This window comes from Cherax quadricarinatus, chromosome 43 (assembly GCF_038502225.1).
Source record: "Cherax quadricarinatus isolate ZL_2023a chromosome 43, ASM3850222v1, whole genome shotgun sequence".
Lineage (NCBI taxonomy): Eukaryota > Metazoa > Arthropoda > Malacostraca > Decapoda > Parastacidae > Cherax > Cherax quadricarinatus.
This window is the reverse complement of record NC_091334.1, coordinates 16,943,052-16,968,373: the sequence shown is the minus strand read 5'-3', so window position 1 is coordinate 16,968,373 and position 25,322 is coordinate 16,943,052. Positions and strand designations below refer to the sequence as shown.

The window sequence follows — 25,322 nt, the reverse complement described above, 5'->3', positions numbered from 1 at the left end:
TTAGCATTTCTTGTTTTAAAACTTCTAGTTCTCCAACCTATTATTTTAATTTCAGATAAGATAATAACATTCTTGCGTTCCTTAAGAACATAAGAAAGAAGGAACACTGCAACAGGCCTACTGACCCATGCGGAGCAGGTCCATGTCCCCCCCCCCGGATTAGACCAATGACCCACCCCCCGGATTAGCCCAATGACCCACCCAGTCTGGTCATCCCCACTCAAGGATGGAGCACTGTACCAGACCCAGCAGCACAAGCTAGTCAGGTCCAACTCGCACCCACCCACACCCACTCATGTATTTATCTAACCTATTTTTAAAACTACACAACGTTTTAGCTTCAATAACCGTACTGGGGAGTTTGTTCCACTCATCCACAACTCTATTACCAAACCAGTGCTTTCCTATATCCTTCCTGAATCTGATTTTTTCCAACTTGATCTTCTAACATAATCACTCCCACACCTCTCAGATTGTACTTATACTCTACTGAATGGTTTCAGTTTGTATTGTACTCCGATCTTATTTTCATTCCTTTCATTTTTCCATGGCGTAATAACTGAAATTTGTTCTAATTGAGCATATTGTTGTCAATGGACCACCGGAAGACGTGGTTTGCATCATCTTGAAGACTCGCTGTGTCTTGTATTGATGACACTTTCATTCACATTCTAGTGTCATCAACATAGAATAATACAGTGTTGTGGTTTATGTCTCTGTGTCAGAAGTGAAAATAAGTGGAGCTAGTACTGCGCCCTGGGGAACACAACTTCTCACTGTAAGCAGCCCGTGATATAACTCTGTTTACTATTACTCTTTTGGTTCTGTTTGTGAGAAGTTCAACATCCATCTGCCTACCTTACCAGTTACTCATTTTACACTAATTTTGTGAGCAGTTACGTCATGGTCGCACTTGTCAGAGGCTTCTGCAAACACACTGCATACTACATCAGTAAGACCATGGTCCACTTGTGAGAGGCAAGAGTGACCAGTTCTGAACCCATGTTGACCTGGGTTGTACAACTGTTGCGATTCCATGTAATTGGTGATCTTACTGTTTAAAACTCTTTCAAAGATGACGATGTGGGATGTAAGAACTATCAGTCTATATTTGTTGTTTTTCCGATCGCTTTATTGCCCCCTTCGTGGACTGGGACTGTCAGTGGGTTTCAAGGACAGAGAAAGAAGGATCGACAACTCATGTCATTTTCTATACGATATCTCGTTATAAGTAAGATTTAAAGTTAAACAATTAAGACCTGTTGCTGTCTGCCGCAGCGTCAGCCGCAGCCAGCCCAGTACAGAAATTTTAGATGCGGTACCAGCCGCAGCGACCGCACCCGCAACCGCAGCCCCCCCACCCACAACAGCTAACAGCAGGAACCACAATCATTGCTGCAACAACCACAAGGGGACGAGGTAGGACAGGGGGACGGGTATCTGCCTTGATGCTGGCAAAGAGCTCTTGATCCAAGGAATTGCACTGATCTTCCTCCGATCAAACCTCATGGCTCTGAATGACTCCTACATGTATGTAATAATCTGGTAGCAGGTTGATATCTGCTGGTAGCAGATTGATGTCTGCTGGTAGCTGGTTGATATCTGCTGGTAGCAAGTTGTTATCTGCTGGTAGCTGGTTGATATCTGCTGGTAGCAAGTTGTTATCTGCTGGTAGCTGGTTGATATCTGCTGGTAGCTGGTTGATATCTGCTGGTAGCAAGTTGTTATCTGCTGGTAGCTGGTTGATATCTGCTGGTAGCAAGTTATCTGCTGGTAGCAGATTGATGCCTGCTGGTAGCTGGTTGATATCTGCTGGTAGCAAGTTGTTATCTGCTGGTAACTGGTTGATATCTGCTGGTAGCTGGTTGATATCTGCTGGTAGCTGGTTGATATCTGCTGGTAGCAAGTTGTTATCTGCTGGTAGCTGGTTGATATCTGCTGGTAGCAAGTTATCTGCTGGTAGCAGATTGATGCCTGCTGGTAGCTGGTTGATATCTGCTGGTAGCAAGTTGTTATCTGCTGGTAACTGGTTGATATCTGCTGGTAGCTGGTTGATATCTGCTGGTAGCAGATTGATGTCTGCTGGTAGCAGGTTGATATCTGCTGGTAGCAGGTTGATATCTCCTGGTAGCAGGTTGATATCTGCTGGTAGCAGATTGATGTCTGCTGGTAGCAGGTTGATATCTGCTGGTAGCAGATTGATGTCTGCTGGTAGCAGATTGATGTCTGCTGCTAGCAGATTGATGTCTGCTGGTAGCAGGTTGATAAAGTATCACTATGAGTGTTACAGTACCACTGAGAGTGTTACGGTACCACTGAGAGTGTTACGGTACCACTGAGAGTGTTACGGTACCACTGAGAGTGTTACAATGCCACTGAGAGTGACGGTACCACTGAGTGTTACAATACCACTAAGAGTGTTACGGTACAATGAGAGTGTTACAATACCACTGAGAGTTACAGTACCACTGAAGGTGTTACAATACCACTGAGAGTTACAGTACCACTGAAGGTGTTACAATACCACTGAGAGTGTTACAATAATACTGAGAATGTTACGGTACCACTGAGAGTGTTACAATGCCACTGAGAGTGTTACGGTACCACTGAGTGTTACGGTACTACTGAGAGTGTTACAATAATACTGAGTGTTACGGTACCAATGAGAGTGTTAGAATAATACTGAGGGTGTGACGGTACCACTGAGAGTGTTACAATACCACTGTGAGTGTTACAATACCACTGAAGGTGTTCCAGTACCACTGAGAGTGTTACGGTACCACTGAGAGTGTTACAATACCACTGAGAGTGTTACAATACCACTGAAGGTGTTCCAGCACCACTGAGAGTGTTACGGTACCACTGAGAGTGCTACGGTACCACTGAAGGTGTTCCAGTACCACTGAGAGTGTTACAATACCACTGAGAGTGTTACAATACCACTGAAGGTGTTCCAGTACCACTGAGAGTGTTACGGTACCACTGAGAGTGTTACGGTACCACTGATAGTGTTACAATACCACTGAGAGTGTTACAATACCACTGAAGGTGTTCCAGTACCACTGAGAGTGTTACGGTACCACTGAGAGTGTTACGGTACCACTGATAGTGTTACAATACCACTGAGAGTGTTACAATACCACTGAAGGTGTTCCAGTACCACTGAGAGTGTTACGGTACCACTGATAGTGTTACAATACCACTGTGAGTGTTACAGTACCACTGAGGGTGAAAGTAGGAAAATAATTAATTTTCCATGGTGAAAATGCCTATGGAGTCCCGAGGTGAGCATTGTTCACCAGCCCTGGTGTGTGTGTCCTGGCTGACGTCACGACATAACAACCCAGCTGGCATCTGGGTCACGGTGAGGTAAACTAGGCTACCACCTTCCCTTATTTCTTCTACCTCACCTGAATTCCACCTCACCTGAGCTCTGTCTCTCCCGCATTATCTCTCCGCCGTGGAGCGTTGACGGCAGCCGCCACCAGACATCAGAAATCATACACAACAACATTCCTGCCACTAGTTTACTGAGTGTGGTTGATAAGACGCATGTGTAAGAGTTAGGTGTCTTTATTCCGAAACGTTTCGCCTACACAGTAGGCTTCTTCAGTCGAGTACACAGGAGGCAGCAAAAGCAGTAGAGATGTAGAGTCCATCACTCTTGAAGACATAGTATTGAGGTGGTCAGTCCCTCAGCTGAGGGACCAATATTGTGTGTGTGTGTTATCCTGGACCAAGATACAGTGTGTTATCCTGGACTAAGATACAGTGTGTTATCCTGGACTAAGATACAGTGTGTTATCCTGGACCAAGATACAGTGTGTTATCCTGGACTAAGATACAGTGTGTTATCCTGGACCAAGATACAGTGTGTTATCCTGGACCAAGATACAGTGTGTTATCCTGGACCAAGATACAGTGTGTTATCCTGGACCAAGATACAGTGTGTTATCCTGGACCAAGATACAGTGTGTTATCCTGGACTAAGATACAGTGTGTTATCCTGGACCAAGATACAGTGTGTTATCCTGGACTAAGATACAGTGTGTTATCCTGGACTAAGATACAGTGTGTTATCCTGGACCAAGATACAGTGTGTTATCCTGGACTAAGATACAGTGTGTTATCCTGGACCAAGATACAGTGTGTTATCCTGGACCAAGATACAGTGTGTTATCCTGGACCAAGATACAGTGTGTTATCCTGGACCAAGATACAGTGTGTTATCCTGGACCAAGATACAGTGTGTTATCCTGGACCAAGATACAGTGTGTTATCCTGGACAGTGTGTTATCCTGGACCAAGATACAGTGTGTTATCCTGGACCAAGATACAGTGTGTTATCCTGGACCAAGATACAGTGTGTTATCCTGGACAAGATACAGTGTGTTATCCTGGACCAAGATACAGTGTGTTATCCTGGACCAAGATACAGTGTGTTATCCTGGACCAAGATACAGTGTGTTATCCTGGACCAAGATACAGTGTGTTATCCTGGACTACAGTGTGTTATCCTGGACAAGATACAGTGTGTTATCCTGGACCAAGATACAGTGTGTTATCCTGGACAGTAAGATACAGTGTGTATCCTGGACCAAGATACAATGTGTTATCCTGGACTAAGATACAGTGTGTTATCCTGGACCAAGATACAGTGTGTTATCCTGGACCAAGATACAGTGTGTTATCCTGGACTAAGATACAGTGTGTTATCCTGGACCAAGATACAGTGTGTTATCCTGGACTAAGATACAGTGTGTTATCCTGGACCAAGATACAGTGTGTTATCCTGGACCAAGATACAGTGTGTTATCCTGGACCAAGATACAGTGTGTTATCCTGGACTAAGATACAGTGTGTTATCCTGGACTAAGATACAGTGTGTTATCCTGGACCAAGATACAGTGTGTTATCCTGGACCAAGATACAGTGTGTTATCCTGGACCAAGATACAGTGTGTTATCCTGGACTAAGATACAGTGTGTTATCCTGGACTAAGATACTGTGGACCCAAGATACAATGGGTGTCTGCTAGCGTCTCCTAGCCAGGCTAGGAGAGGCGAGAATTCCTTGTCCTCAAGAATGTTGATTAGTTTGTTCAGATATTGAGGTGAGCAGGACGTTATGTAGCAAGTAACGTGAGCAGGACGTTATGTAGCAAGTAACGTGAGCAGGACGTTATGTAGCAAGTAACGTGAGCAGGACGTTATGTAGCAAGTAACGTGAGCAGGACGTTATGTAGCAAGTAACGTGAGCAGGACGTTATGTAGCAAGTAACGTGAGCAGGACGTTATGTAGCAAGTAACGTGAGCAGGACGTTATGTAGCAAGTAACGTGAGCAGGACGTTATGTAGCAAGTAACGTGAGCAGGACGTTATGTAGCAAGTAACGTGAGCAGGACGTTATGTAGCAAGTAACGTGAGCAGGACGTTATGTAGCAAGTAACGTGAGCAGGACGTTATGTAGCAAGTAACGTGAGCAGGACGTTATGTAGCAAGTAACGTGAGCAGGACGTTATGTAGCAAGTAACGTGAGCAGGACGTTATGTAGCAAGTAACGTGAGCAGGACGTTATGTAGCAAGTAACGTGAGCAGGACGTTATGTAGCAGGACGTTATGTAGCAAGTAACGTGAGCAGGACGTTATGTAGCAAGTAACGTGAGCAGGACGTTATGTAGCAAGTAACGTGAGCAGGACGTTATGTAGCAAGTAACGTGAGCAGGACGTTAGATAGCAAGTAGTGAGCAGGACGTATGTAGCAAGTAACGAGCAGGACGTTATGTAGCAAGTAACGTGAGCAGGACGTTATGTAGCAAGTAACGTGAGCAGGACGTTATGTAGCAAGTAACGTGAGCAGGACGTTATGTAGCAAGTAACGTGAGCAGGACGTTATGTAGCAAGTAACGTGAGCAGGACGTTATATAGCAAGTAACGTGAGCAGGACGTTATGTAGCAAGTAACGTGAGCAGGACGTTATGTAGCAAGTAACGTGAGCAGGACGTTATGTAGCAAGTAACGTGAGCAGGACGTTATGTAGCAAGTAACGTGAGCAGGACGTTATGTAGCAAGTAACGTGAGCAGGACGTTATGTAGCAAGTAACGTGAGCGTGAGCAGGACGTTATGTAGCAAGTAACGTTATGTAGCAAGTAACGTGAGCAGGACGTTATGTAGCAAGTAACGTGAGCAGGACGTTATATAGCAAGTAACGTGAGCAGGACGTTATGTAGCAAGTAACGTGAGCAGGACGTTATGTAGCAAGTAACGTGAGCAGGACGTTATGTAGCAAGTAACGTGAGCAGGACGTTATGTAGCAAGTAACGTGAGCAGGACGTTATGTAGCAAGTAACGTGAGCAGGACGTTATATAGCAAGTAACGTGAGCAGGACGTTATGTAGCAAGTAACGTGAGCAGGACGTTATGTAGCAAGTAACGTGAGCAGGACGTTATATAGCAAGTAACGTGAGCAGGACGTTATGTAGCAAGTAACGTGAGCAGGACGTTATGTAGCAAGTAACGTGAGCAGGACGTTATGTAGCAAGTAACGTGAGCAGGACGTTATGTAGCAAGTAACGTGAGCAGGACGTTATGTAGCAAGTAACGTGAGCAGGACGTTATGTAGCAAGTAACGTGAGCAGGACGTTATGTAGCAAGTAACGTGAGCAGGACGTTATGTAGCAAGTAACGTGAGCAGGACGTTATGTAGCAAGTAACGTGAGCAGGACGTTATATAGCAAGTAACGTGAGCAGGACGTTATGTAGCAAGTAACGTGAGCAGGACGTTATGTAGCAAGTAACGTGAGCAGGACGTTATGTAGCAAGTAACGTAACTTTGTACGTTGAGTCAAGGTAGGTTCCTTGATGGCCAGTGAGAGGGGCTCTTGATCCAAGCAACTGCCCTGATCTTCCGTTTCCTGGGGTCGAACCTGGTTCCCCTCTGTTACCCGAATTCAACAGTAATGTAACAATGATAATAATAATAATAATAATAATAATAATAATAATGATAATAATATAAATAACAATATTATATATACTAATAAAAATAATATATAATAATTTATTATTATTATTATTATTATTAGCTGGTAGGGTACTTGTAAGTTATTAGAGGGTACGTAACTTAAAAGTAACTTAATTTAGACGGTACTTTAAAATAAGTAAGTTGGACAGTACCTTACTGGTATATGGAGAAGTGTACCGTCTCTTGAAGACTAGCTACTTAAGTAGGGCACTTAACACACTTAAGTAGGGCACTTAAGACACTTAAGTAGGGCACTTAACACACTTAAGTAGGGCACTTAACACACTTAAGTAGGGCACTTAACACACTTAAGTAGGTACTAAACAATGAAAATGTGTGTGGTACTCCAGTTACCCATATATCTCGCAGTAGTACCTCACCTGACCTTGGTACCTCACCTGACCTTGGTACCTCACCTGACCTTGGTACCTCACCTGACCTTGGTACCTTACCTGACCTTGGTACCTCACCTTGCCTTGGTACCTCACCTGACCTTGGTACCTCACCTGACCTTGGTACCTCACCTTGCCTTGGTACCTCACCTGACCTTGGTACCTCACCTTGCCTTGGTACCTCACCTGACCTTGGTACCTCACCTGACCTTGGTACCTCACCTTGCCTTGGTACCTCACCTGACCTTGGTACCTCACCTTGCCTTGGTACCTCACCTGACCTTGGTACCTCACCTGATCGTGGTATCTCTCTCTCTCTCTCTCTCTCTCTTTATCTATCTATCTATCTATCTCTCACACAGTTTCCACCTGGCTAACCTCACCTGTGATCATCAGGTACTCAATATGTCTCTCCTCCCATCCATTCTTCTCCCGATTATCCCTACGAGCAGGGGACATCCCTACTATCCTCCCGTAATTTATCCTCCCTCCCTCCCACCCTCCATCCCTCCCTCCATCCCTCCCTCCCTCCCTCCATCCCTACCATCCTCCATCCCTCCCTCCAATTCTCTTTTATCAAAGAAATATTAAGCGCTATCAATTGGGTCGACGAAAATATTGAATTTCCGTGGGAAGGCGCAGGTAGTGAGAGAGAGAGAGAGAGAGAGAGAGAGAGAGAGAGAGAGAGAGAGAGAGAGAGAGAGAGAGAGAGAGGATTGTCTCAACAGAGTTTATTCCTTGGGTACCACTGAGAATTGGTTGGGTGAATATTTTTCTTATTGGGTTTGAGACAGACGTGCCCAGTGTGGGCCAGCAGGCCTGCTGCAGTGTTCCTCCTCATATTATATACTTGTAGAAATAAAGATTATCTTTATTATATTTATTAATAACAATATTATTATTATTATTATTATTATTATTATTATTATTATTATTATTAACTGGAGAATACCAGTGGAATGCTTAACCACAGAATCATCTAAGATTAGCAGCACTGGTGAAAACTGGTGACGTACTGGAGACGTCCTGGGGGGTGCTGGGGATGTCCTGGTGATGTACTGGGGAATGATGATGAGGTGGTGGGGAGGGAGAAGAGAAGGAAGGAAGGAGCAGGGGGGAGAGGGTGGTTCTAGGGGTGAAGGGAGGATTTACCTCTCTTAATCTCTCCCCACAAGCAAATTTACCATAAATTTTCACGTTTACCGGAGTTAAACCTCTTGATGTGTGTGTGTGTGTGTGTGTATGTGTATGTGTGTGTGTAATTGTATGTGTGTGTATGTGTGTGTGTATGTGTGTGTGTGTGTGTAATTGTATGTGTGTGTGTGTATGTGTGTGTGTGTGTATGTGTGTGTGTGTGTGTGTATTTGTGTGTATGTGTGCGTGTGTGTTTGTGTATGTGTGTGTTTGTGTATGTGTGTGTGTGTGTTGTATGTGTGTGTGTATTTGTGTGTGTGTGTGTGTTGTGTGTGTTGTGTGTGTGTGTGTGTGTGTGTGTGTGTGTGTGTGTGTGTGTGTATGTGTGTGTGTGTGTGTATTTGTGTGTATGTGTGTGTGAACTCACCTAACTGCACTCACCTGATTAGTGTTGTAGGGGTCGAGTCTCAGCTCCTGGCCATGCCTCTCCTCTGGTCACTACTAGGTTCACTCTCCTGGCTGCGTGAGCCCTATCATACCTATCCTTAAAGCTATGTATAGATCCTGCCTGTACCACTTCACTGTCTAGGTACTACCAACTTTCTGACCACTCTAAGGCTAAAGACATATTTCCTAACATCCATGTGACTTCCAGGCGTGGCCCTCGTGTACCTGTGACCAGCCTCTCACATAGACTCTCCCTATGTAACCTGTCAGTTTCTCTGATTATTTTGTACGTCGTAATAATGTCACCTCTGGTCCTTCTGTCCTGTGTGGTGGGGGGAAGGGAGGGAAGAGGAGGGGGGGTTGCAAAGGATAGGAAGTGACAAAGGAGGAGGAGAAGATTGAGGGAATATAAAAGAAGGAAGGAGGGGTGAAGAAGGGAAATGAAGGGAGAAGAGTTAAGGAAAGGGTAGAGAGGTGGTGATGGTGGGAGAGGGGAACTGTGGTTAAAGGAAGATGCAAATGCAGAGGTGTAAACAACAGGCAGAAGTACGACAAGGCTCTTGGAGCAGGGAGTGGGCCTAGTGACGAAGAGGAAGGGCCGGGAGCTGTAACTCGACCGCTGCAACCATACAACTTAAGAAAGGAGAAACACTGCAGCAGGTCTACTGGCCCGTGCTAGGCAAGGTCTTTTTCAGAACCAAAACCTACTAACAAAAATATCTGCTCAACCCATTTGAGATATACATCTCTAAGTCACTTTGAAAATCATAGACTACATCAGCTGCCCCTACGATGACCACTCTCCCGTTTTCTGTTGCTGTGGAACACTAACACTCGCATGGGTCTCTAATGTCATCTTTAGTTTAAATCTTATTATCAATAAAAATAAGATCCTACTTATAGCATTAAAGTTAACTTATGGCACTGAACTTAATTCTTTAGACTATTACTGATTCTGTGTCATCAGTGAAGGTTCTTGACTCACATAATGACTCTAACATGTTCGCTGCAGAAGCCAGATACAGATACTCAAAAATCAGAGAAAAAGGAATTTAAGTACAAATATTATGAATGATAAGTTGGCTAAAGAAAGTATACTGAAGGATAATATAGAATATAACTTTGGTATATCTGTGTGTAGCATTATGAATAATATTAGGAGAGAAGTAAATAATGAAAGTGAATGTTATAGGAATGTAGTTAGAAGACTGAGTAGATCTATCAGTCACTATGATAACATGAATGTTGATAAGTATGTTTATGTAGCAACTTGTAATGTGAACACTGACTTGTAGTAGCCAGGCTTAGGCTTGGTTACAAGTACTGACTGATGTTGTAGTAGCCAGACTTAGGCTTGGTTACAAGTACTGACTGATGTTGTAGTAGCCAGACTTAGGCTTGGTTACAAGTACTGACTGATGTTGTAGTAGCCAGACTTAGGCTTGGTTACAAGTACTGACTGATGTTGTAGTAGCCAGACTTAGGCTTGGTTACAAGTACTGACTGATGTTGTAGTAGCCAGACTTAGGCTTGGTTACAAGTACTGACTGATGTTGTAGTAGCCAGACTTAGGCTTGGTTACAAGTACTGACTGATGTTGTAGTAGCCAGGCTTAGGCTTGGTTACAAGTACTGACTGATGTTGTAGTAGCCAGACTTAGGCTTGGTTACAAGTACTGACTGATGTTGTAGTAGCCAGGCTTAGGCTTGGTTACAAGTACTGACTGATGTTGTAGTAGCCAGACTTAGGCTTGGTTACAAGTACTGACTGATGTTGTAGTAGCCAGGCTTAGGCTTGGTTACAAGTACTGACTGATGTTGTAGTAGCCAGACTTAGGCTTGGTTACAAGTACTGACTGATGTTGTAGTAGCCAGACTTAGGCTTGGTTACAAGTACTGACTGATGTTGTAGTAGCCAGACTTAGGCTTGGTTACAAGTACTGACTGATGTTGTAGTAGCCAGACTTAGGCTTGGTTACAAGTACTGACTGATGTTGTAGTAGCCAGACTTAGGCTTGGTTACAAGTACTGACTGATGTTGTAGTAGCCAGACTTAGGCTTGGTTACAAGTACTGACTGATGTTGTAGTAGCCAGACTTAGGCTTGGTTACAAGTACTGACTGATGTTGTAGTAGCCAGACTTAGGCTTGGTTACAAGTACTGACTGATGTTGTAGTAGCCAGACTTAGGCTTGGTTACAAGTACTGACTGATGTTGTAGTAGCCAGACTTAGGCTTGGTTACAAGTACTGACTGATGTTGTAGTAGCCAGACTTAGGCTTGGTTACAAGTACTGACTGATGTTGTAGTAGCCAGGCTTAGGCTTGGTTACAAGTACTGACTGATGTTGTAGTAGCCAGGCTTAGGCTTGGTTACAAGTACTGACTGATGTTGTAGTAGCCAGGCTTAGGCTTGGTTACAAGTACTGACTGATGTTGTAGTAGCCAGACTTAGGCTTGGTTACAAGTACTGACTGATGTTGTAGTAGCCAGACTTAGGCTTGGTTACAAGTACTGACTGATGTTGTAGTAGCCAGACTTAGGCTTGGTTACAAGTACTGACTGATGTTGTAGTAGCCAGGCTTAGGCTTGGTTACAAGTACTGACTGATGTTGTAGTAGCCAGACTTAGGCTTGGTTACAAGTACTGACTGATGTTGTAGTAGCCAGACTTAGGCTTGGTTACAAGTACTGACTGATGTTGTAGTAGCCAGGCTTAGGCTTGGTTACAAGTACTGACTGATGTTGTAGTAGCCAGACTTAGGCTTGGTTACAAGTACTGACTGATGTTGTAGTAGCCAGACTTAGGCTTGGTTACAAGTACTGACTGATGTTGTAGTAGCCAGACTTAGGCTTGGTTACAAGTACTGACTGATGTTGTAGTAGCCAGACTTAGGCTTGGTTACAAGTACTGACTGATGTTGTAGTAGCCAGACTTAGGCTTGGTTACAAGTACTGACTGATGTTGTAGTAGCCAGGCTTAGGCTTGGTTACAAGTACTGACTGATGTTGTAGTAGCCAGGCTTAGGCTTGGTTACAAGTACTGACTGATGTTGTAGTAGCCAGACTTAGGCTTGGTTACAAGTACTGACTGATGTTGTAGTAGCCAGACTTAGGCTTGGTTACAAGTACTGACTGATGTTGTAGTAGCCAGGCTTAGGCTTGGTTACAAGTACTGACTGATGTTGTAGTAGCCAGGCTTAGGCTTGGTTACAAGTACTGACTGATGTTGTAGTAGCCAGACTTAGGCTTGGTTACAAGTACTGACTGATGTTGTAGTAGCCAGGCTTAGGATTGGTTACAAGTACTGACTGATGTTGTAGTAGCCAGGCTTAGGCTTGGTTACAAGTACTGACTGATGTTGTAGTAGCCAGGCTTAGGCTTGGTTACAAGTACTGACTGATGTTGTAGTAGCCAGGCTTAGGCTTGGTTACAAGTACTGACTGATGTTGTAGTAGCCAGACTTAGGCTTGGTTACAAGTACTGACTGATGTTGTAGTAGCCAGACTTAGGCTTGGTTACAAGTACTGACTGATGTTGTAGTAGCCAGACTTAGGCTTGGTTACAAGTACTGACTGATGTTGTAGTAGCCAGACTTAGGCTTGGTTACAAGTACTGACTGATGTTGTAGTAGCCAGGCTTAGGCTTGGTTACAAGTACTGACTGATGTTGTAGTAGCCAGACTTAGGCTTGGTTACAAGTACTGACTGATGTTGTAGTAGCCAGACTTAGGCTTGGTTACAAGTACTGACTGATGTTGTAGTAGCCAGACTTAGGCTTGGTTACAAGTACTGACTGATGTTGTAGTAGCCAGGCTTAGGCTTGGTTACAAGTACTGACTGATGTTGTAGTAGCCAGACTTAGGCTTGGTTACAAGTACTGACTGATGTTGTAGTAGCCAGGCTTAGGCTTGGTTACAAGTACTGACTGATGTTGTAGTAGCCAGACTTAGGTTTGGTTACAAGTACTGACTGATGTTGTAGTAGCCAGGCTTAGGCTTGGTTACAAGTACTGACTGATGTTGTTGTAGCCAGACTTAGGTTTGGTTACAAGTACTGACTGATGTTGTTGTAGCCAGGCTTAGGTCACAAGTATTTCTGGCAGTTTGGCAGACACACAGATGATGATCAACCTTATGGTCACTATCTTTAACACTTTGTACTTCATTATCCACTTATTGAGGAATATAGAGTAGACAGTATAATAACCTATGTGATATGTTAAGATATCGTATTAATGAAAATAAGATACCAGATGTTAAGGAAATATCTTAAATTTGCTTGCAACAAATACTAGTCAACTGTAGATATAAGTCTCGATGCACTCCTGTTAACCCTTCTGGGGCCTAGTTCCTGGGCCTTTTGTGTATCCATAGGCTCTTGCGCTACCATCCACAGAATTGATTTGGGGTGCACAATAAACTAGTCGCTTCAATGACAAAATCTAAAATTCTAATGTTTATTTTGAAGCCATCCTCATGATCAAAGTCACCACATGACGGTGGCTTAGTCAGATATCCCAGCCATTCTTTATATCCCCCCCTTTTTTTTTTTTTTTAATTCCAACTGCTCCCTCGTATACCTGTTTCCCGCCTCTTGAACAGTCTATCCCTGTCCATTGTATCAGTTCTATAAGTATTATTGTATTGTTATTATGTTTTCGTGGTGTTTCTATTCTCAAATGTCGTCAAGTTCAGTTTTTTTTCCTTCTCTTATAGTTACTTCACTTTAACTCTAGTTTCTTGGTATACTAGATCAGATGTGGGTTGTATGCTGGTGCTGCGTACTCCAGAACAAGTCTGACATATATTGTATACAAGGATGTGATCGACTCTGTTGAGATTCCTGAAAGCTATTCTTAGATTTTGTAAACGAGTATCCGCTGGGGAGGTTATTTAGTTGATGATGTCCTCTGGTTGATGTGTAGCCCTGGTTGATGTGTGTGTCTCTGGTTGATGTGTGGTTGTGGCGATATGCTCGACACTATGCTCACCTCTTGAGCTTTCACCTTGAGTGAGGTTTGAAGCCTGTGTTCCCCAAGTCTTTACTCAGCTTTCAGTCTTATGTCATCTTTAATTTTCGTAGCTTTGAATTTGCTCGTGTTGAATGCAAGGAACCACTCGTCTGATCAGTCTTGCAGATCTTGATGAACACGGAGTTCCGTGAATCTGGGCGGAGGACAGAGTGCATGGGCATGTTGTCCAGTGCTTTCGTGATGCCAAGTGAGGTTAGGATCATATCGGAAATTTTTTGTGATGTTGGCAGAGTTTTGAGCCTTGTTCAGGAAAAATTAATTTTGTCAACCTTCAGTTTAATTAATGGCTCACTGAACACAGAATCGTATTGAAACTTTCAGAGTTTCATTAGTTTCTTTTCTGTTTGAACAAGGGTCCGATACAGGATGTGATTTTTGTCCCGAATTCTGCATATGAGAAGACGTATTTTAGATTTTTTCTCAATTTCGCCATTTAGTGACCTGTCTCTCTATGACTCTAATTCACTCAACCTGAGTTCGGTATTTTGTATTTCTCTAGCCAGTGTTTCCTTCCGCACCTAAGACAGTCTAACATCCTGTGAGAAGTTTTGTGATTCTACATCTTCACCTGTAGAAGGAGCGTCTCCAGCAACAAAAACAACATACAGTAACCACCAACAACAACACACAGTAACCACCACCAACAACACAGTAACCACCACCACCACCACCACCAAGACTCGGTAACCACCAGCATACAGTAACCACCAACAACACAGTAAACACCACCACCACCACCAACAACACACAGTAACCAACACCATCACCAACAACACACAGTAACCACCACAACCAACATACAGTAACCACCACTACCAACATACAGTAACCACCACTACCAACATACAGTAACCACCACCACCACGACACAAAGAAAGTGCAAAGGTTTGCAACAAGACTAGTCCCGGAGCTAAGGAGTATGTCCTGCAAGGAGAGGTTAAGGGAAATCGACCTGACGACACTGGAGGACAGGAGAGATAGGGATGGGGGCATGATAACGACATATAAAATACTGAGAGGAATTGGCAAGTTGGATAGGGACAGAATGTTTCAGAGATGGACACAACAACAAGGAGTCACAACCGGAAGCTGAAGACTCAGATGAGTCACAGGATGTCAGGAAGTATTTCTTCGGTCATAGAGTTGTCAGGAAGTGGAACAGTCTGGCGAGTAATGTAGTGGAGGCAGGATCCATACATAGCCTTAGGAAGAGATACAGTAAAGCTAATGCAGCAGGGAGAGTGGACCTAGTAGCGACCAGTGAAGAGGCGGGGCCGGGAGCTATAAATCGACCCTTGCAACCACAGTTAGGTGAGTACAGTAACCACCACCAAGACACAGTAACCACCATCAACATACAGTAACCACCCCCACCACCAAGGCACAGTAACCACCATCAACATACAGTAACCACCACCCCCACCCCCCAAGACACAGTAACCACTACCATACAGTAACCAAGTAACCACCACCACCACCACCAAGACACAGTAACTACCACCACCAACAACAACATACAGTAACCATCAAGACACAGTAACCACTGCCACACAGTAACTACCACCACCAAGACACAGTAACAACCACCACCACCACCAACATACAGTAACCATCAAGACATAGTAACCACCAAGATATAGTAACCACCAAGATATAGTAACCACCACCACACAGTAACCATCAAGACAGCATCACTAACATCATCTTGTCCTCCCTTGCTCCTCGAACCTTCATTTAAATGTTAGTCAATATTTTAGCAGAGGCGCCGCTGTGTTGTCATTCAAGCCGCTGGTGCTGCTGCTGCTGCTGCTCAAACCGCCTTGATTAAGACATTAGCCAACAATTGCTGCTAATACCTCTTGTGATTCTCACATCTCTTCCTTTCTCCTTTTACGCTATGTTTATTTGCCGTTCCTCTCTGTCTCTTCTGACGAGACCATGGAAGAAAGTCCCGATGGGTTATCTATGATATATAGAAGGAGTGTAGAGGGATATTACTCGATAAATATAAAGTTGGTGTGGGTGAGGGAGAAGAAATGTTCTGAGGTCTTGTTGATGAAGACATTGTGAGATGCTCGGGCCGCTACATGCCAGCCCTCGCCACGCTGGCCTCACTCTCATTTTCTTATTATTTACTCCTTCGCCAGCCTCTGTCGCCGCCCGTGCGACGTGAACAGTGGTCACGGGGTGTTGATGAAGGCACTCGAATGAAGGATTAGTCCTTGCCGCGATGGTGATGAGGTAAAAACAAGTAAAAATAAGAATGGTTAAGGTTTGAGGTAGACGGCAAGAGCGGGGTGTTGTGGAGGCGGACCCCGGCACCACGCGACACTTTGGGCCAGAGACCCAACAGTCAAGTGGGGGCGCCAATTTTCTTTTTTTCCCCTTCTCTTATCGCTTCTTTCCCGCTCTTGCTTGCACCATCTTTCTTCCCCTTTTGCCGGCTACCTGAGCTTCTCCCTGACTAGCTGGTCACAGTACTATAAACGTGGAAACGTAGCAGCAGCCTAGCGGGGAACCCACTTTATTCTCTCCGTGTGAAGGGACCATCCTCGCACCTTACTGCCAAACGTACAAGCTCAAGACGGTCTAAAATAGCATCTATCGCACCCAAGATCATTCTCTTAGATATCACACGCGAGTGAGAGTGTTTTACAAATGGTCATAACTCGTCATTGCGAGGGAGAGAGATGAGAGACAGAGAGAGAGAGGGGGGATGGCCGGCGTGCGGCGCAACTTGGTCTAATTGGTTAAGAAGCTGGTTGAGATGTTGAGGTTGCTCGCTGTACTGAATTTGGTGAGTGATGTCAGGTGTACACACATACACACACACAGCCTTCCGTTGTAACAAGGTCACAACACCGGGCCTCCCGGGGGCCCAGACCTTCTCATGTAGACGTCTCCGTGCGGTAATTAACCCCCGTCGTACCTCATTACACATTCATATCTGGACGAGCAACGGGGAAAAATTTTAATGCTGACAAATCCAAATCGTCGTCTCTCTGGCTATTGTGTATGGCAACCGTGCTCGTGCTGCCGACCTGACGCACCGTTTTTTGTTTTTTGCATATTATTCCCTCATCATTAGCATCATCCCTGGAGATAATCGCATTAGATGAGATTGTCTGTAGGGTGGAAGGAATGGGGGATGCAATAAGAGTGTGCAATGCGTTTTTTTCATATATTAACGGTGAAAGAGAGAGGTGAGGTGTGTGCTGGTGGTGTGCGGCAACACACACTCATGGTAAGCCTCGTACTCCATATATTTCCTCACTAATACTTCCAATCTTTGCTTTATCAATCACATAACTGGAGGCTCCATGATGTCCGCCACGCTTGTGATTGTCCACCTTGGTGTGACCTATTTATAGAAGTAAAGAAAATGGAGTGAGGGGTTAGGGTGGGGAGGATGGGAGGGGAGAGAGGGGTGGTTGGTGTTGTGGTGAGTAGAGTAGTTGAGTGGTGGTGGTAGGTGGCGGCAGCAGGCGTACCCCTAGACTACACTCGCCCACTGAACCACCACTGGAAGGGCCTCGTGCTTGTTAGTTGAGCTGTAACTTAGCTCATCCTTGTCAGCAATCGGCGGGTGCGGCGCCCCCCACACACCCCTCGCTTGCTACCTGCAGAAGCTAGCTAGGAGGGTGGGTAGTGGTAGTACTAAGCCTGGTTTACCCAGCGTTTCCTAGCCGCCAGCCTAACAACCTTAATAACGATAATGGCAGATGATCTCTCACCTTGCAGGATAAGGCAATTAACGATGACGTGAAGGTGACGTCATGGGGGGTCTAGTGAACTCAACGCACAATCGTAAGAAAAATAATAGTTTTTGAGTGTGTCGCCGAGTATTTTAAAATGTGTTTTGTGTTCACGAAGGAAATCAGAATAATGCACAGAAAGGTCGGAAAATAAATTTTGGAAAAATTGTAAAATGCCGGTGAATTGTGTTTGTAGTGAAGGATGGGCAGTGAGTGGGTATTAGAGGCAGTGTTTAACAGTATTTTAGCCTCGTGTTGTCAGCAGCATCTTCCAAGAAGATTCATCTGGGCGTTATGCAGGAGAAGAAAAGTAAGTCTTAGTGTCATCTTCATTTGTATTCACCTTGTGTGTGTGCTCACCTTTTTTTTTTTTTTTTGGTTACAGGAGTCGTGTCTCAGCTCCTGGCCCCGCCAGGGACCCCGATGCAAATTAACTCACTGACTTTTTTGTTGCGTTATCCTGGTTCATGCACACTTACGTAAGACACTTTGTGGTCAACTAAAAATTATGCATTTGCACCTAAATATATTTAACTCTCGACTGTCCGCTAATAGCTTCACTCTCCTGGCTTGGTGAAGTCTATCATAACTGTTCTTAAAGCTGCGTATGATGGATCCTGCCTCTACCACTTGTCTCCCAGCCACTCTAAAGCTGAAGAAGTATTTCCTAACGTCTCCGTAACTAAGATGTTTTTAAACAACAAACTTTGCTTATGTATACCTCTTTTCCGCTACTGCTGCCTTCCCTGTACTCTACTGAAAAAGCCTACTGTGTAGGCGAAACGTTTCGGAATAGTTACCTAATTGTTGCACATGTGTCTTACTTATCAGCTTGTCGGTATTGTTATACCATCATATTCACTTATTTTCCGCCATGGACAGGCTGTCTCTGTCCACCCTTTCCTCTCAGTATTTTGTACGTCGTTATCGTATCTTTCCCGGTCCTTGTAATTGCGCATGTGCTCACCGAATCGTGTTTGAGGGGGGTCGAATCTCGGCTCCTGATGTGTGTACGCGCGCGAGCGTGTTTTTCAGTGCGTTGACTAGGCGAGTACCTGCGCTAACTGGTATGACTAGCAGGCCAGTAGTACCCAAGAAGGTTGTTATATCTAGGTTATTTCTACGGTGACCCCCTGATACTCACCTAGGATGTGACCCACACCGGTTGACTAACACCCAGGTACCTACGTACTGCTAGGTGAACAAGGGGACAGCAAGTATAGGCTAACATGCCCAACTTTTCCACCCGTGCCGGGGGATCGAACCCCGTTTTTTTCTGATATATGCCGATGTGCTAACACAAGTACCACTGCTAATGCGTATGTTTGCGCTAGCGCATGCGTGCGTATTAGGGTCGTAACGCAATTGTACACTTTAAAAAAAAGTACTGATCGCGTCATTGTGTACGCAATGCAGGGCTTTTAATCAGAGGAGTGGGAGCTACCTCCGTTTCTGATAAAGCTTAATTACCGAACCGCATAACCCCTACGGGTTAGACGCTTCTCCACGAATATAATAATACAGTAATAATAATAACAATAATAATACGTAGCTTCAGGTTAATATCAGGCACGCAAGCGCGTACCTGAGGTAGGATATGGCGTTATATACATTGATATCACTCTTATTTAGCCCAGCATGTCATTATATACGCCCACACGCTCGCGATTACGCATCCCAGGTGATTATACGCTCAGCGCTTTCAACGATTATTTATTTATGCGTAATGCGCTATGAAATACGCGCATATCTTCCATAAGTAGCATATATCTTTTTAAATAATAATAATGATAATATACACAGGTTAATTATTTAACTAGGGATGTATATATATATATATATATATATATATATATATATATATATATATATATATATATATATATATATATATATATATATATATATATATGTCGTGCCGAATATGTAAAACTGGTCAATTAGCAAGAACTCATTTAAAATTAAGTCCTTTCCAAAATTTTCTCTTATACGTTTAAGATGTATTTTTTTCATTAACGTTAATGTAAAATTTTTTAATTTTGCACCAAAAGAAACTTAGAAAACTTACCTAACCTTGTTATAACAAGAGCAATTTATTTTAGCCTAACCCAACTAAATATATTTTATATATTTAATACTATGAAATATATAGGTTCAGAATGATAAATTATATATACTATATAAGATGAATTGCTATTTAAGCCAAGATCGCAAGTTCTGCCTATTCGGCACGACATATATATATATATATATATATATATATATATATATATATATATATATATATATATATATATATATATATATATATGTATATATATATATATATATATATAATGTCGTGCCGAATATGTAAAACTGGTCAATTAACAAGAGCTCATTTAAAATTAAGCCTTTTCTAAAATTTTCTCGCATACGTTTAAAGATATATTTTTTTCATTTATGTTAATGTAAAATTTTTTAATTTTACTCCAAAAGAATCTTAGAAAACTTACCTAACCTTATTATAACAAGACCAATTTATTTTAGCCTAATTCAACTAAATATATTGTAGATTAGTTTACAATAATTTAATAATAAATGCAATGAAATATATTTTTTTCGTTAGGTTCAGAATGATTTTTGCGAAATTATTGCATACACAAATTTTCGCTTGCTTTATTCGGCAAGAACAGCGTTGCTATTTAAGCCAAAATTATATGTATAATGTTGTGCCGAATAGATAAAACTTGCGATTTTGGCTTAAATAGCAACGCTGTTCTTGCCGAATAAAGCAAGCGAAAGTTTGTGTATGCAATAATTTCGCAAAAAATCATTCTGAACTTAACGAAAAAAATATATTTCATTGCATTTATTATTAAATTATTGTAAACTTATCTACAATATATTTAGTTGAATTAGGCTAAATTAAATTGGTCTTGTTATAATAAGGTTAGGTAAGTTTTCTAAGGTTCTTTTGGTACAAAATTATTAATTTTTATATTAACATAAATGAGAAAAAAATATCTTTAAACGTATAAGAGAAAATTTTAGAAAAGGATTTAATTTTAATTAAGTTCTTGCCAATTGACCAGTTTTACCTATTCGGCACGATATATATATTAATATATATATATATATATATATATATATATATATATATATATATATATATATATATATATATATATATATATATTATTAGTGTATATAACCAAAATTTTGCCGGTACCGCTGCTTTTCAATATTATTTTTAAAATTATGATAAGTAATTCATTATATATGGTAATGTTTGCTACACAATTGTTATTAAGTAATGCAGGAAGGTTAAATATTAATTAACTTAATTTTTCTTAGACAACACTGTCATTACTCATTACTAATTACAAGGCTCCCCCCCCCCGGCCTTGCGAGGCTTGTAAACTGATGAAAAAAGACGTTAAATTTCTGTATCCAACTTAGATATTTATTAATCTGATGAAGACAATGAGAAATCAATTACAAAATTGAAAGTCCGTGTAATTTTCAAAGAACTCAACGAGTGTCAGAGGTCCTCGACTTTTCAAAAGCCTCCCTTCATGAATACGGGGGATTATCAACAAATTTCTGGCGTCGGGTGGGACGTTATTGGGAACTTAATAGCTTTAATTAGTGCGTGACCAACCGTTGCTGTGGTTGGTACGTTGTACTACTTGAGGCCAGTAGTAACAGCCTGGTTGATCAGGCCTTGATCCATGAGGAGACCCTGGTCTGGGACCGGGTCGTAGTCCTGAAACATACCTGTAAACATCCTTCAGGTATCTTTCAGGACTGGAGAAGCCTACTGTGTGAGCGAAATCATTCATAGAGATACCTGTGTGCTGCACATGTGTCTTACACTTGATACCTGAGTGTTGCACATGTGTCTTACACTTGATACCTGAGTGTTATCAGTGCTGTTTGATGCTGCTGGAAGTTGCTAACAAACCAGGTGCACTCTCTGAGTTCTGGAGCTGCTGAGTTTCAGTTCGTTCTCAATATTGTCAAGGTTTGTGTTTGCGAGACTGGACCTCAGTGTTGACACTGAGCAGTTACTCTTGTACTAGGATCTAGAAATGTGTTAAGTAAGTTTAATTAAGTACAGGTACACATAAGTACAATTATCATACCTAGTTTAACGTGTGCGTGTACGTGAATTACGTAGGATAACTCCCCAAGAAAGTCAGACAAAATGACTTATTCCCACTTATTATTTAAAGCCTAGCTAAGATACAGTAGAAATCAGTCATGATTATAAACTTAAAAATTGAAACAATTAAGTAACTCGACTGTGTGAAAATCAGTTATAATAAAAAGAGATACAATGGGAATTAACCTAACTTAGTTATTTACATGAACATTAAATATAAATGATCGGTTTACAATAATGGGTACACCGATGTGTTTAGCGTCGTGTTGTGGTCAGTGATGTAACTCGTCAACTTAACGGTAATTAACATTGAGAGTTGATAGTGTGATACACACGTCTGACAATCTGAGATCAGAGCTTTGTTAGGCAAATGTTTCAAAGTAATATAATGATTAAAATCACAACCTTAATTTTTAAAGGGAGTGGAGGGGTAAGCCAGCGGAAGGCCTCGGTCAGATTGACCAAAAGCTCCAGCAGCGGGTTATCATATGACTAAGACCCTAACCTAAATGTTTCAAATACAGATACTTGATGCAACGTTTCGGACACAAGACAACTTTCGCTAACACTTACAGTTCTTATGTGAAATATATTCTTTTCAACAGACAAGATAACCTGGCAGTATAATTCTATTTACTTCCACCAGATGATAGGTGTGTCTTATCTAATTGATACACTCCAGTGTATTTCTGTGTACACAGATGTGATCTAACACTGACTGCTAGCCTAGTGGGTAGGAAGATTCTGAATGAACTTGTGTTGTGGTAGTTCATTGTGTGCTTGAAGATCTAGTTTACTGCAGCATAGATCTACTGTGTGTGTGTGTGTGTGTGTGTGTGTGTGTGTTATTATTAAATATTAGCCGGTATTCTCCCGGCCCGGGCCTTTTCCAAGTGGTGGCCCGGCCTTGGCTCCCTCTTTAGGGAGTGTCTGAGACCTAAGTCTCCCATGGGAGGAGGCACAAGTACCTCCTCATCTTTGGGACCAACTGTCCCCAGGCCTAGCCACAAGTTAGGCCTCTCTGGTCTGCCATCCCCGCCCCAAGGGGGCTAATGGGAATGACAGTCTTATGAGCTAAAGGCTCGGGCTCGGGCACCTACCCTACCCTAGAAGGGCTGGGCATGGTGTCGATCGTGTGTGTGTGTGTACTGTGTGAGTATAAGTGACAATCGTCATGCGTTATTTTCACTATTTTTAAACATGTATGTAATAATATATTTAAAATATCGGCTGGAATCAGCCGATACTGTGCAGTGTTATGAATATTAACCCCAGTAATAGGGCTTAAAGCAAATTCCCTCAGTGTAGTTATATTTTATATACTAAGATGTACACACTTCTTGGTGTATATACACTGAAACGGTTTATTGGTTTTCAATCACTAGGGTCATTAAGGCTGCATGCCATCTGTACACAACATACACACTTGAGATATATATACTCTTCTCACTGTATATGCGTACTGTACCTGGGATTGTCAATTAATAAATAGTTGCGTTAGCTATATGTCGTGCTGAATAGGTAAAATTGGTCAGTTAGCAAGAACTCATTTAACATTACATCCTTTCTAAAATATTTTTTCAATTATGTTAATGTAAAAATTAATAATTTTGTACCAAAAGAAACTTGGAAAACTTACCTAACCTTATTGTAACAAACGCAATTAAATTTAGCTTAATCCAACTAAATATATTTTAGATAACTTCACAGTAATTTAATAACAAACAAACACAATGAAATATATTTTTTTCCTTAGGTTCAGAATGATTTTTTGCGAAGTCTTTGCATACACAAATTTTCGCTTGCCTTATTCGGCAAGAAGAGCGTTTTTAAACCAAAGTCGCTGAATAAAACTCATCAAAATCAATCTAAACAAACCGAAAAGAAAATATATATCATGAATTTTAAGCCGTGTTAAATAAACTCAGATTGACTTAGTGATAGTTATAGCAGAATTTATCTGAAAACAATTACGTTAGTTTAAGTTAGGTGAGGCTTCCGAGTTTGGTTTGGTCCAAAGCTGGTCACAGACCGGGCCCCGGGGGGGAGTTGACCCCCGAAAACCTCTCCAAGTATACCTCAAGTTTACATACAAGATAATTTACGTAAGAACTTCACAACTTTTGTGTGTGACTAGCACAAACTAATTTAATTTTAATAAACTGTAAGAATGTTGACTCAAATTTTAGAAGGTGGCACACACACACACACACACACACACACACACACACACACACACACACACACACACACACCAGGAGATTGTTTCCTCCCAGTCATCTTTACTGGGTAATAATGTGTGGGTGATGAGCGCGCTGTTTCCGCTGGCGGTGTTGACCCTCACTGATAAGTATATTGAAACAGTGTTTCCTTCGCTGCTTCTCATTTCCGGCGGTGGTAGCGTTTTGTTTGACAGCAGAAATGTCTGGGAAGTATTACCTGAAGCAACGTTTTGGTTGTAAAGTAAGCTAGTAGTGGAGGTTTTGGTTGTAAGGTAAGCTAGTGGTGGAGGGTTTGGTTGTAAGGTAAGCTAGTGGTGGAGGTTTTGGTTGTAAGCTACACAAATAACCCGCACATAAAAGAGAGAAGCTTACGACGACGTTTCGGTCCGACTTTGACCATTGACAAAGTCACACTGTGACTTTGTCAATGGTCAGTCGGACCGAAACGTCGTCGTAAGCTTCTCTCTTTTATGTGCGGGTTATTTGTGTATCGTTCCAGTCACGGTATTGTGCCTTTTTGTTATTTATTGGTTGTAAGCTAGTGGTGGAGGTTTTGGTTGTAAGGTAAGCTAGTGGTGGAGGTTTTGGTTGTAAGGTAAGCTAGTGGTGGAGGTTTTGGTTGTAAGGTAAGCTAGTGGTGGAGGTTTTGGTTGTAAGGTAAGCTAGTGGTGGAGGTTTTGGTTGTAAGGTAAGCTAGTAGTGGAGGTTTTGGTTGTAAGGTAAGCTAGTGGTGGAGGTTTTGGTTGTAAGGTAAGCTAGTGGTGGAGGTTTTGGTTGTAAGGTAAGCTAGTAGTGGAGGTTTTGGTTGTAAGGTAAGCTAGTGGTGGAGGTTTTGGTTGTAAGGTAAGCTAGTGGTGGAGGTTTTGGTTGTAAGATAAGCTAGTGGTGGAGGTTTTGGTTGTAAGATAAGCTAGTGGTGGAGGTTTTGGTTGTAAAGCAAGCTAGTAGTGGAGGTTTTGGTTGTAAGATAAGCTAGTGGTGAAGGTTTTGGTTGTAAGGTAAGCTAGTGGTGGAGGTTTTGGTTGTGAGGTAAGCTAGTAGTGGAGGTTTTGGTTGTAAGGTAAGCTAGTAGTGGAGGTTTTGGTTGTAAGGTAAGCTAGTGGTGGAGGTTTTGGTTGTGAGGTAAGCTAGTAGTGGAGGTTTTGGTTGTGAGGTAAGCTAGTGGTGGAGG

At 42.3% G+C, this 25,322-nt stretch overlaps 1 protein-coding gene across 2 annotated transcripts in view; it reads left to right on the top strand.

Annotated features, from left to right (window-relative positions):
* Positions 1-25,322, top strand: part of ci (cubitus interruptus) — a 583,843-nt gene that overhangs the window by 87,819 nt on the left and 470,702 nt on the right. The window contains exon 1 of one of the 2 annotated variants that reach the window (XM_070093622.1): positions 17,467-18,092. The exons of the other annotated variant lie outside the window; for it this stretch is intronic. Within the exon in view, the coding sequence (XP_069949723.1) occupies positions 18,077-18,092 (16 nt within the window). The 5' untranslated portion in view covers positions 17,467-18,076. Of the gene's footprint in view, positions 1-17,466; positions 18,093-25,322 lie in introns of those variants that run through there. 2 annotated transcript variants of the gene reach the window in all.